The 13853-nt window shown below is 40.3% G+C and overlaps 1 protein-coding gene across 1 annotated transcript in view; it reads left to right on the forward strand.

The window, feature by feature from the left end:
• palm1b (paralemmin 1b) overlaps positions 1-10151 on the forward strand; it is a 21386-nt gene extending 11235 nt beyond the window's left edge. The window contains exons 2-6 of the mRNA XM_010782958.1: positions 2913-2955; positions 4074-4154; positions 8632-8747; positions 9369-9439; positions 9702-10151. Of these exons, the coding sequence (XP_010781260.1) occupies positions 2914-2955; positions 4074-4154; positions 8632-8747; positions 9369-9439; positions 9702-10075 (684 nt within the window). The 5' untranslated portion in view covers position 2913 and the 3' untranslated portion in view covers positions 10076-10151. The remainder of the gene's footprint in view (positions 1-2912; positions 2956-4073; positions 4155-8631; positions 8748-9368; positions 9440-9701) is intronic.
• Positions 10152-13853: the final 3702 nt, after the last annotated feature.

The raw sequence follows: 13853 nt of genomic DNA on the forward strand, positions 1-13853 counted from the left end.
TGGATCAGAAATAGAACCAGTCTCCCAGTTCAAGTATCTTGGAGTCATATTGGACTCCAACTTGAATTTTAAGAAACATATCAAGAAAGTATCCAATACCATTAAATTCAGATTGCAAAATGTTAAACAAATTAGACCTTTCTTAACTGTCAATGCTGCAAAGTCATACCTCCACTGTATGATTCTATCCCACATTGAATACTGTTTGACAAACTGGTCGTTTGCTTGTGCCACAAACCTGAAACCAATAGAACAGCTGTACAAGAGAGCTATCAAGGTGTTTGACAGAAAGCCTTATTCATATCACCACTGTACCATCCTTGATAGACACAATTTCTTGAGTTTTGAAAATTTCAAGTCTTTTAAAAGTATGTGTTTTTTTTTAATAAATGTTTACATGGCTGCTCTTGCTCTTTTTGCATATCATGTATTTATTGTTTGCTATGTTTATAAATGTCATGTTCTTATATGTTGTATGTCAGGGACTACGGATGGAAATTAGCTCAAAGCTAAAATCTGGCACATTTACACTTGAAGCATTATTTGTCTTAAGTGTTCATTAATGTGCATTGTCCCTATTCAAATAAATGATTAAATGAAAACAAAATAGAGTTCATTAACATTAGTAGAAAAACATGTTTTGATCCGTCTTCATCTCGCGTCCCCAAACTGTTTCCTTCTACCCAGTTGGTGTGTTCGGCCCATAGGGTTCGGGCCAATCTCTGCAGATGCTTATGACCTCTCTCGGGTCAGGATGGTCAGCCGGTGCTTCCAGGCCTCCTTGATACCACTGATGAACTGATCCAGATGCTCAGTCAGCTATCTGCCCTGCTCCCACTGTAACCTGAGGGCTGGGAAGGGAAGAGAAGGAGATTAAGACTAAAACTGTACCTGGCTGGAAGTCTGAAAAACATAATGTACTGGATCCTTATTTAATTATTTATTAATGAACTTGACAGTGCTGGCCTCCCTTATTCATCCTCATTTTCCTCAGTGCATTTCAAGATGTTTCTTCAGACTTCCTGTTTGTGCTGGCTCAGTGGAAAAGGCGAATATTTTTAATGAAAGCTTCCAGACAGTAGAATATGTGTTTATGTGAGGTTGATCAGATGATCGAGGTTTTACATTTTCTCCAAAGGGTCTCCATGTGATGGCAATGTGGTTTGGTTAAGGAGCAAAGAGCAGTGTGGTATTTGTTTGTGTGTGCTGCCCGAAGTGTGTGATGGGATTTTAGAGAATGTCCCCCTGAGGTTTTGTGAGTCCTGCAGCTTCTATGATTGGATAGTTCACTTACAAGCAGGACGGAAAATGTATGCTTCTTTAGCATTTGAGAGAAGCCAGTGTTGTTTCATTACATGCCTTTGTGTGGGAAATAAAAAGCGTAGCAATCACATCAACCCTACATCACGGCCAAGATTGTGATGGTTTTCTCTGTTGATACGTTCACAATCTAAGCTTATTCAGTTGGGAAATGATGCAAGCTAACTCACAGAACCAGTGGGTGTCCTGGCCACTCAACAGGGGAATTGACATGATCAAACAGTTTCAACACATTTTACTGGCTTTGGAGAGGAGTGGGCGGGGAGTTATCTAGAGTGGTTGTGTCATGCTTGTTTTGTAAGAGTTTGGTTTGGACCAGTGCAGAGAAATCGGAATTCCATTTGTGTTGTGATACAGTTTCAGTTTGGGATAGAAAAAGGCACACTGCTGCTTTGCTATAGTGCTGTACACATGTTGGGCCACACTGTAAAGTTCACAGAGGTCTGTTCGTCTGGCAAAATAGTTATTTTAACGCAAAGATGCCATATCATCCCTTATAACTGGATATGAGTAATTTGCCCACCTGAATTAACTTTATCAATTGGCCAAGACAATCTCAACCATGCTTGAAAGTTAAATATTGCTTTACTGGTAATACATTCAGATAGAGACATAAAACCAGAAACTATTCATTTGTCTTAAATATAAACTCTTAATATCATAATTGGGACTGCAATTATATTCATTATCACGTTTCTAAGAGTCCAAGCTAATTTCTTCAAACATGTCTGAGAAACAAGTCAAAAACCCAAAGAGATTCACTTTGTTTAACGAACCATTCATTGTTTACAGGTGTACAGTAATCTTAAATTCAATATGCCTTTTATATCAGATTTCGATTTGAGATTTAGTTTCAAAAGAAAAGATTCTGCACTACAGTGTAGTTCAGGATCAGCATTAACATCGTTTTTTTTGCCAGGTCAAAAATGTCATGTATAGTGGGAAAAATGTATTCTGCTTTTAGTGTACCATTAAAAACACACACATCTTTTCAGGGAGACTATGGCTTAAGCATTCCTCAGTTAACGCCCCCCCAACGTTTAAATTAAAATAACACGCCTGTATAGAAATTCCTACATAACATAAGTAAAAATGGGTTTCTATTACAGAGGAATGTCATCTCAGATGGTGTGCCGATTCCCATTATAAATACATTTACTCTTTTTTAAAAGTCAAAAGTAATCAAGTTTCCAATTGGAAGAGATAACGTAAGCCATTGCCTACAGAAAAAAATTGATCTTGATAGAGGATCAATTATCTTTGTCCAGTGTCAGTTGAGCAAAAGTGGTAGTCCTTCTTCTGCTTCTTCTCTGCTCCGTCCATGCTCCATCCTGGAGCCTCTGGTCTGGAACCCATTAGAGCAGGAATCTCCAGCAGCGCCCTGCTAGCACATTAGCATGCCTTCCCTGACTCTCCCTGACAGGAAAGAGACAGATATTTAACCTCAGTCACCGGGAAATCTTTGGAAGGTAAATGGCCGAACGGAGCGAATGCAAGGAACGTTGTTTGTCACCGTGTGTCATGTGACGTCTGATGTTCATATCTGACTATAACCTACTCTCCCTTCCTGTCTCACTTTTTTTTTTCTTTAGGATGGCTGAGGTGTCACAAGAGGAGAAACTCCAGGCCATCGCTGTAAGTTATTTGTACACACACGCACTCAAACACACACACAGTACAGTACATGTTAGGGCACTTTGGTAGCTATAGAAACAACAAATCATTGAGGCTTGTCAGGATCTGGCCTCCCGTCTTAATGACTCAACCTTTTAGATCCAATATCTTTCCCCCATTAGAGGACATCCAAGGCTAATGCAGCGGCTCCGTGTCTCTTTCCACTGGTCCTGTTTTATCTTCTTTCTTTGCCTTTCAGACGCACAATATCCAGGTTTCTGCTAAGTATAATTATGTATATCGGGATATAAATATTTGCATACAAATTACAATTGATGGCAAACACAGTTACTGACATGCATTTGATTTGATTTGTTGTGAGTAGTTTTACAACCCAATAGATCAAAATCAATTTACAGTGAATTAAACAGAAACGTCCAACATTTGAAATATCTGTCAGGCAAAATGGCCTCCATAGGTAGTTCATGTTGTAAGATATATACAACTCTACAACTACGATAAGTGCACCTCTAATAAAACAACATAGGGTCCAAACACTACACACACTATAATACCAAAACTTTTCTCATCACAATTATCTGGGATTAACTTGGCATATTGAGTATATAATGTGTTCCTATAATGCATTAGTGCAGTAACTGTGCACTCTCTTTCTCTTGATTCTTAATAGTAATTACATTGACTGAAACTATATGTACTCAGTCATCAAAGATCTCCATTAAATCCTCAGCACTACAATTAAAGACAGGCTGGGTTTGTTTGATAATAATACCTTTTATTTTATTTATAGAGCTCCTTTCATAGTAAGACCTAATACATTTCAGCCCTATTAAGGACACAGAGCGGTGTTAATGGATAGTGGTGGTCTAATGGATAGTGAGGTGGGCTGAAGATCGGAAGGTTGTGAGTTCAAATCCCACCAGGAACACCACCACTAGTGTGCCCTTGAGTAAGGTCCTTAGTTACTCCAGGGAGAATGTAAGTTGCTTTGGATAAAAGTGTCAGCTAAATGAAATGTAAATGTAATGTTAAAGAAGACATGTGTTTCATAACGTTCCTATTATCTCTAGTAGAACTTGCAGAGTAATTGTAATGCTTGTGTGTATGTTTTTTAACAGGAGAAGAGGAAGAGGCAGACAGAGATAGAAAACAAAAGGAGACAGCTGGATGATGACCGACGGCAACTCCAGCATCTCAAGGTACACACACACACACACACACACACACGCTCACTTCCACATGCATTTACATTTTACACACGCCTTTTTTGTCCTACTGTACAAGTGAGAAAACTGTAATTGAACAAATGATGTAACATATTATCTGCAAACAGGTGGGTGTTGCTAATGTTTAGAAGTAATTCACTAATGGTGTAGGAGCTTTTGTGTAATGCTAAAGCTACTCTGTGGTGTTTTAACTCCTGGAAATGACCTGGCTGACGCTCTATACTGTGTGGATGAGTTACCGAATGTGTTGCTGCTTCAGTGAAGAACCTGCAGGCTCATTTCCAGTTGCAGCTTAAGTCAATCGATGTATTGTCTGAGTGTGCATCGTAAAACAAGAGTCAATTTCCATTCATGTTTCATTCATTTCCCAAACAATCTTTGTGGTACTTAAAACCCTCGCGCTTCCGGGGTCAGACACCCAATCATGACACACCTTAAAGACCTTTGTCCATGGTATTAGGGCAGCGACACTCTTTGGCATACACAGTAAATAACACATAATTGTGACAGCTTGTGACAAAGCGACTTACAATAAGTGCATTTGACCAACAAGATACATACTTGCAGAAAACAGAATCATATAAGTACATNGACCTTTGTCCATGATATTAGGGCAGCGACACTCTTTGGCATACACAGTAAATAACACATAATTGTGACAGCTTGAACCCAAACATCATTACATTGCATTTAGCTGATGCTTTTATCCAAAGCGACTTCAAAAGTGCATTTGACCAACAAGATACATACTTGCAGAAAACAGAATCAAATAAGTACATCAGGTTTCATAGAGCCAAAACATTTCAAGTGCTACTCAACTGGCTTTAGATAAGCCAGTCCTTTGTTAGTATATAAGTGCTTTGTTAGTAATTCTATCGCTCGAAGTGGAGTCGAAAGAGATGAGTTTTCAGTCTGCGCCGGAAGATGTGTAAGCTTCCTGCTGTCCTGATTTCAATGGGGAGCTCATTCCACCATTTTGGAGCCAGGATAGCAAACCGACGTGTTTTAGCTGATGGGAACTTGGGTCTTCATTAAAATGGCTCTTACAAGCAGAGTTAGTTGGCTCTGCTTAGCTACAACATTACGTATGCTCGTGTTGTCTTTGCTTTACATTACTGTCTTGTAACTATAGTCCTTAGCCTCTCCTTGACTTGCCACTGGTATGCCCTCAGCACTGTATTCGACACCCGCTGAGAACACTCCAATCCCACTTTGTTTGAAATGTACTGGAGCCCTCACATTGATAAGATGAATGTATTTATGATTACATTCTTTCAGAGCGTGATCTAAACCCCTAAAGGCCTCTCCCTTACTTTGACGAGACCTCAAGATACAGTCAATACAGTCAGTTATGTGTTTTCTGTGATTTCTGCTTTGTTTAGACGTCCAAATTACTAAATCACAGTCAGCCATTCCCTTGAAATGTGTCATCCCCTTATAGTGCGATACTCCCTAACCACTGCTGTCACGGAATGTTCAGAATGGACAGCAGATAACACCGGCAGCTCCTCCACACGCTTTTTATACACACACACACACACACTCACTAAAAAACAAGTTCAAATCTCCGTGCATGTGGCCACACACTCATTATATCAGAGCTGAGGCCTTTGTCCGTGCATGTGTCCGCACTATCAAAGCTATTTCAGCCACGGACAATTCGGCAGGTCACAGATAAGAGCAAAGGTTGCAGTGTGTACACGCCGACAAAGACATGCGTGCGTTGGTGGTAAAAATCTCTGTGACCTGGTCTACTGCCCTTGCGTGCTCCCACTTTTTAGCTATTTTCAGAGCAAACCTTTGTAAGTGTGTATCTGTATGCGCGTGTTCTTTTTTTGTGTGCGATGCTTCATGAAAGAACACATGAAGCCTCGGACAATGCAGAGGGCTTTGGGAGAGGAAACAGATTTTTGTCCCACTCCCACCAACAGGAAAGGGCCCTTACACCCACCGCACCCCGCTTTCGTCTCTCTATCACACACACACACACACACACACACACACACACACACACACACACACACACACACACACACACACACACACACACACACACACACATGCATAGATTCACCAAGGGGAAGTGTAATCCTGCTGTACAGGAGCATTAGAAGGCCCGTTGTGCAAACCACAGCATATTGCTTTTCCAGACACGGCTTTCATGTGGAAAAGCCAATAAATGTCTCCGTTTACACACCATTTTTACAAGGGAATACCTGCCCCATCGTTAAATCACACTAATACAGGATTATATATACAGTGCAGAGATAACGGTGAGATGAGGTAATGCATTGTTTTTAACATTACCGTAACAGGAGTTCTGTTTTTAGTTAACTAGCCATGGTAGATATGCTTATGTATGCAGTAGCTGGCAGTGTTTTTAATTAAACCTCTCAATGATAACGTGCTATGTTATGCACATTTGTAAATCAAATGTACCAATACTTAATATTGACATTCTTCTACAAAATTATTACTGCAAAAACACAAACGTAAAGCCAGTGTACTCTTTCTTTTTTAAGTGTTTGTGCTAAGCTAATCCTACCCTGGCTTTTGTTTATTAATTTTACTTGCTAGAAGGAAAAATGTAATATAAAAAAAAAAGATTTTCCTTACAGCTGCTCATTTCATTTGTGTGTGTGTGTGTGTGTGTGTGTGTGTGTGTGTGTGTGTGTGTGTGTGTCTCACAGTTCCGCCCTTTGTCTGCTACGTTAGCAGCTTTTACTCAAAAGAACAATGGAGAGAGACGTAACTTCAGTCAGCGCTCCAGCTTTACAACTATTCATGCAGACGTGTGTGTGTATGTGTGTATGTGTGTGACAGTTTGAGTGTGTGTGTGTGTGTGTGTGTGAGAGAGAGAGAGAGAGAGAGAGAGAGAGAGAGAGAGAGAGAGAGTGCATGTGCACGTGTGATTCCGCATGAGTGAGTACATTAACTTGGTGATGTCAGACATTGGGGTAGTAGGGTGTGGCGACAGAGTAGAGAGAGAGAGTGAGGGTAGCAGAGTTGGATTCAGTGCCCAGGAGACCATGCAGGGCAGGGGTATGAAGAGTGTTGAATTACACCGTGAGGGTGTGTGTGCTGTAATGCTCTGCTGAGCTGAATGTCTGGACCTGAATTACCCAATGGGGAAAGTAAAAAAGATCATCAGTCCCTTTAACTTTAAAAAGATAAACATGGATTGGGATTGAGGAACACACACGCTGACATTTACAACCTTAGTCAATAAAACATGCACAAACCATGATAGTTCATGACCTGAATGAAGGATAGAGATGCATACGAGAGAGGGGAAGGGGCGGTGGTCGAGTCGGGGAAGAACAGAAAAAAAAAACAGGGGGAGTTTTGCTGTAGAAATTCTTGTTGCATCACTGGAGAGGAATTCAAATCAAGCTCAGGTCCAGATTTTCAGTCCAACTCCTGAAAACAAGAGCTTTTCCAACACTTTTCCATATGGACAGGCAGGGTCTGATTTCTCTGCGCGCTCCAACAGCTGCGAGTAAGACACACTGTTATATTTACCTCAAAGCATGCCAAGTATTTGCTTTGATATTAGCTTATCAACAGGAGGGAATGTGGATGGGGTGTTAAGATAAGAATACAACACTGTTTGGAAATTGATGGAGGACAAAAACATATACCAGGAAATAAGGAAGTGGAGTATAAGAGAATAATAAAGTTTAATTCCAATGTTGTCGTTCATTTCAATTCATTTGGGAGTATTTCATTATCTTGACCTAGACTTAACTTGATCTGCAATTATTATAATGAGACAATCAGTGAACAATCAGTACATTTAAACACAGTCAGTGCTCTCAACTCCCCCATCGACATCTTTTTGTAATCATTATCAACCTCCATGAAATGTTTTAATGCAGATTAAGATTATAACTGTTTATCTCTAGATTTCTAATCCAATGCTCAATGGAATCATAGTTAGAATTTTTCTGTATAATGCGAGAAGCTTTAATGCCCTGACGGGGTGCCACAGTCTTCTTGGCAACAGCAACTTGGCAGCATTTGAAGTACTGTGACACAATAACTGAGTGGCAGCACTCAGCAGGAAGTTCTGGACGCAATTTGCTGGTCGATTTTCGCTGTAGATAAGCTAAGGTGCTTGTATTCTTCAGTCAAAATACCCCTAATCTCTTCAGAAAGAATAAACACTTACTGTATGTCATAGTTTGAAAGGGTGAGAGTGAGCTGCATTGTGGGTGATTGAAGTTCTGCTAATGAATTAATCAACTGTTTCTTGATGAAAGAAGCATGATCAAAAGCCCCCTCCATGCTTATTCTCTTTTCAATATAGCTGACATACACTGACTTCAAACAGGGGGAAATTAAAGTGGAACGTGCTCTCCTTTTTACCAAATATAAAGCAATTATAGGAAATGATGTACCTTTTCGTTATGTTGGTTCTCATGGTAACATTTATTGTGTTCTCTTGCAGTCGAAGGCACTGAGGGAGCGCTGGTTGTTAGATGGAGCTCCGGCGGAGGAGGAGACTCAGAAGCGTCTGCATGAAGACGAGGTGAAGACTAAACTCCTGGAGCAGGTCATCCTCAGGTCAGCATCTGAAAAACCCTGCATGTCCTATCTTTAAAACAATCTTTATTATTAGCATGTAAAGGGTTCAAATATGTTTGGTTATCAGGGTACTAATGTTGATTGTGGTTTATTTATTCAACATGAATGCAAAACTGTAACCTGAATGGACAAGATATTGTATGTATAAACAATGGAATAAATCTCTATATCAACATTAGTGATAGAGGAGGATAATCAGTTTCAAAAATGCTGCCATAGTAAGCTAACAGATGCCTGATTAAGTTTTTGTGAGGGTTATGTGTTGCATTATAAGTTATAAATCAATTTGAAAACACAGAATAGACATCAGTTTTTTTTACCTTGATAAAATAAATACTATAACTGTCTTTATTTGTGCCAAATTCAAGCATAGGTAAGTGCAATATCAGTCAGAATGTCTTTACATTTTAATCGTAAACACTATTATTTATGAGAAAAAGGGATGGTCAGTTTGTGTAAGGAAACAGTGAGAAGCATGATCAGCTGTGGCCATATTTATTTGTAGAAGTGATCATATACTCAAATGTTGCCTGTCTATAAACAGTATAGTCTCTGTGTATTCCACTAATGTATTTGCACATGTGTGTGTTTCTGAGCCAGGCTGGAGCAAGAGATTGAGGAACTGGAGACAGACCCTCCAGCCAATAAGGGTGTGGCCAAGGCAAATGGAGGTAAGTTCAGTACCCATGGCGACATACTGTATGATCACACAGTCAGGAAACCAAGGCAAAGCTGCCTTGACACCTGTGTCGGAAAGAGAAAGTGAGCTAATAATGGCCTCTCCATTTTCTCTATTAAATTGTTCCTCTCAGCCGGAGGTAATTAAAGCAATATTTCCTTTCTTGCTTTTGTCTCTCTGACTTACCCTGCATGACACCCTCTTTATTTGTTCTCACTCCTAACCTTTTAATGGTACTCTGGCGCCCCTTATAGGTGAGAATGGAGTAGTGCAGAGCTCTGGTCAGACCCCCAAGAGGGAGGTGACAGGGATTGAGGCCACGCTGCTGGGGCCCTGTCCTGACCAAGCTAGTGCAGAGAACCCCGTCACCCTGGTGTTCATGGGATACAAAACCGTGGAGGAGGAGCAGGAGAACCGCGCGGCCATGGAAGGGGTGGATGGCAACGTCAAGGCCGAGTTTGTGGTGATCGAGGATGGGGAGGGGAAAGCTGGAGGAGAGGCGGCCTCAGATGAGCAGGCTCCACCCAATGGCAGCATGGCGGAGAAAGAGAAGGCCAACGGAGGCGGAGAGGATGGAGAGGAAGGAAAGGAGAAGAAACAGGCCTGCAAGTGCTGCACGGTCATGTGAGCTGTGTGTGTGAGTGTGTGCGTGCGTGTATGGGTGTGTGTAATGAGTCTGTGTGTGTGTGTGTGTGTGTGTGTGTGTGTGTGTGTGTGTGTGTGTGTGTGTGTGTGTGTGTGTGTGTGTGTGTGTGTGTGCGTGCGTGCGTGCGTGCGTGCGTGCGTGCGTGCGTGCGTGCGTGCGTGTGTGTATGGGTACACACTTGCACCTGTGGCGTTTGTGCCATTGCATGTGTCTGTGTTTGCGGATTGGTGGAACGTTGTGTGNTGTGTGTGTGTGTGTGTGTGTGTGTGTGTGTGTGTGTGTGTGTGTGTGCGTGCGTGCGTGCGTGCGTGCGTGCGTGCGTGCGTGCGTGTGTGTATGGGTACACACTTGCACCTGTGGCGTTTGTGCCATTGCATGTGTCTGTGTTTGCGGATTGGTGGAACGTTGTGTGTGTGTGTGTGTGTGTGTGTGTGTGTGTGTGTGTGTGTGTGTGTGTGTGTGTGTGTGTGTGTGTGTGTGTGTGTGTGTGTGTGTGTGTGTTGGGACTGGAAGAATAAAAAACAAATAACTGAAGTACACAGCCAATTTACCAACAATGAGAGCCAGTACAAGCTCCAGCTACAACAACAAGAACCACAAAGACTCATAAGTACACTTTACTCTGTATACTTTCTCCAATATGTATTTGACTTTTGATTTCTATTGATATTTTTCTATTTTTCTGTCTTGACATTTATATTGTATTCGGTATGTATATCTTTATTATGGGACTGTGTACTGTAAGTTCATTGTTATTATTGTTGGAAAAAAAGACAAATGTATTAGCTCTCTGGATTGTACTGATACCCGCTGAGGGAAATCTGGAATCTCATCTAAATCAAAACAGCAAACTATGAAGGACACAGATACTTAAATATATATATACAGTATATATTTCTCTGTAGGCCTACCAACTATTTATCAGTCAATTTCATATTGCAATATTGTCTAAGATATTATTTTAAATAGTATTTTAATATATTGATATGAAATTATGTTTTATACAATGTATTTATTGTTTTTGGTTCTCTATATCATCTCAGACCATTAACTGCATGTAAGCTTGTAAGCACTACCAGATTTGCGTTACAATCACAACACGTGTCTGTGCTTTAGACTCATATGTGCTCATATCTTTAGTCTTTTTTCTATCAGTAACAGTGGATATAATTGGCAGTGTACTTTTAAAAAGAACTCTACAGCACAGAGACAAACGGCTGAATAGAACAGTGACCTTATTGCAAACTGCATTAGCTTCTCATATACTATATGTGACACATGTACATGAAGATCACAGCTTTTGTATTTTTTGAATAAGATGGATACCTTATGATCTAAAGTCATGCTGAACCATTTGCGCAACAACTAGCTTAAATGCTTTTGTTCTCTCAATAGTAGAATCAATGTAAATCTAATGAGGTAGCACTGCATGAAGCCTTGCAACTGTTTTGACTGTCTTGTCACTTGTAAGGTCTTAATTATACGCTTCCACGTTCACTTGAATGTAAATCCAGGGGTTAAATTGGGATTCTACCATAATGAGCTCACCGTAAAAAAAAGAAGCTTTTTGTCTCTTTTAAATAAAATTCTGATGATACTGTAAGTTCACTGTGTGTTGGTCGGCTGCTGGTTTCTGTCCTGCTCGCTCCCAGTTTAACCCCTGTCTGCACACCCGGGCCCTATAGTACTTGAATAGATTTGAAGAGAAAGATTGGAGCGATTATAATTCACTATTCTCAATCTAAAGACTACTTTATGCCAAGGGACCCAAAGCTATTAAGTAAATGTTTTATAAGGAATAGGCCATATTGATTCGGGGGGGGTGGGGACAATCTAACCATTTTAAACAGTGCAGGATGCCTAATGGTGCATTTACACTATAACAATTTAAAGCCCTGGAAGCCTATTGAAATAGATTTTGGCTCTAGTTTACTCATTTCTTTGGAAGACAGAGGCCATTGATGTCCCGGGTCAGGAATGCTACACCACCAATCCTTCTGCTTCCCCTCAGGCTCATCCACGTTTGATTCACCCACACACCATTGCCATTATCACCATCCTTCATCGTCAAACACACACAACCCTACCTTCTATGCTCGGAGACACAGCAATTCAAAAACCTCTGAAGTTGGTGCTAATCCTGAGTCTTGTCTAACACTCCATCCACCAACTACACTTCAACTCTTTCCCTACGTCTTACTCACACCACGCGTGAGGGGGATTGTGGGAATCTACTGCCTCCTGAATACACTTGTTGAGTCTTTCGCAACCTTCAGTGCCAGATGCATTCTCTCATGTCCTGCCTGCATTTACCACCGGAGAAATTATCCCTTCTAACATTCCAAAGGAAGGTCAACAGGCGTGGATGACGAAATATAGTCTATGCTTTTCATATGTACAGTTCCAATGTAATTGTACAACTTGCAATTTCTTTCTGATATTGACTCATGTTTTTCTTTTCCTATGGCCTCTGCAAGGCGACATATTGTATTATGATGTGTGTATTTTTAAAAGAAGATATAACTACATCTGTGTATTGTTTGTGCCTTTGTCAGGTTCAGTTGGTTGGACTTGTCTGTCTGTCGTCATTTTTAGACCGGGGTTTTTCTTGCTCTGCTCCTGGTCATATGATGCCCAATGGAAAAACTGCCTTCTACTCTAGGGGTAATAAAACTTAGAATATTATTATTAATTTCACATGGTAACTATAAATAAATGCACCTCAAGCATAAGATGCAGACTACTGTCGGTGTCTTGAAAAAATGTGTGGAGCCTGTATTACATTTTTCAAAATTGCTGATTTTCCTTTAACTGACTGATTATGTTTTTACAGCCCAAATACTAGAAACGTGACAATTTACATTCAAATGTTATCATGTTCCGGGGATAAAATCTTTATACAGGAGACTAACTGACCGTCTATGTATGTACAGTATGTAGCCGTATCTGTATGCATCTTTATACATAGATGTACATTTGTTGAGCTAAAGCTTTGCTTAATTGTGGGTTTATGGGACAGCAGCAGAAAAAGCAACCTTGTGTTAGACCAATGCCTGTTCATCTATTCTGTGGTCGTCTAAATGTTTAATCTTGAATAAAACAACTGTTTGTTTACAGCAAGTCCGAAAAGTGTTTATCTAATCAGCCAAATGTAAGCTACACATGCTGTATGAGCGCACACATGGTTAATGATGTGTGTGGTTTTGGCATCTCAGCTGATGGAGCCACAGATGGACACCCTTCTGGGGAAACGTACACACAATTATACTCAAATAAATCATGCATTTATTATAGGATTAACAAAATGAAATGGTAAAAAATAAGTATGAGAATAATATACGATTAAACCCCTTGATGGAGAATTGACAATAAGTAAATTGTGGTTTGAGGAGCAATTCAATTGAGTAGATACATAAAAGATAAAGTTACAGAGAGCAATTCCACCAGTAGTAATGTATATTGTTGAGAATAAATGAGATTTCAGCATCATTAATGCTGGCATTAATCATCTGGCAAAAGGCAGCTGTATTCTGTAAGGTGCAATACCCAGAACATGCCACTAGAGGACATACACCTTCTGTTTTGGAGTTAATCCTGTTAGACTATTGTCAAATACAGACCATACAGACCTACTGTGAAAAAGGGAGACAAAGGAAGAGGGTCATTTAAACATGGCATTCATCAGATTGAGGTTATTATGCACTATTCAACTAAACAAATAATTATATTGCTGCATCCTGCAGCATTTCTGCCTCCGATT

The sequence above is a fragment of the Notothenia coriiceps genome, unplaced genomic scaffold (assembly GCF_000735185.1).
Source record: "Notothenia coriiceps isolate Sejong01 unplaced genomic scaffold, NC01 NC01_scaffold00024668, whole genome shotgun sequence".
Lineage (NCBI taxonomy): Eukaryota > Metazoa > Chordata > Actinopteri > Perciformes > Nototheniidae > Notothenia > Notothenia coriiceps.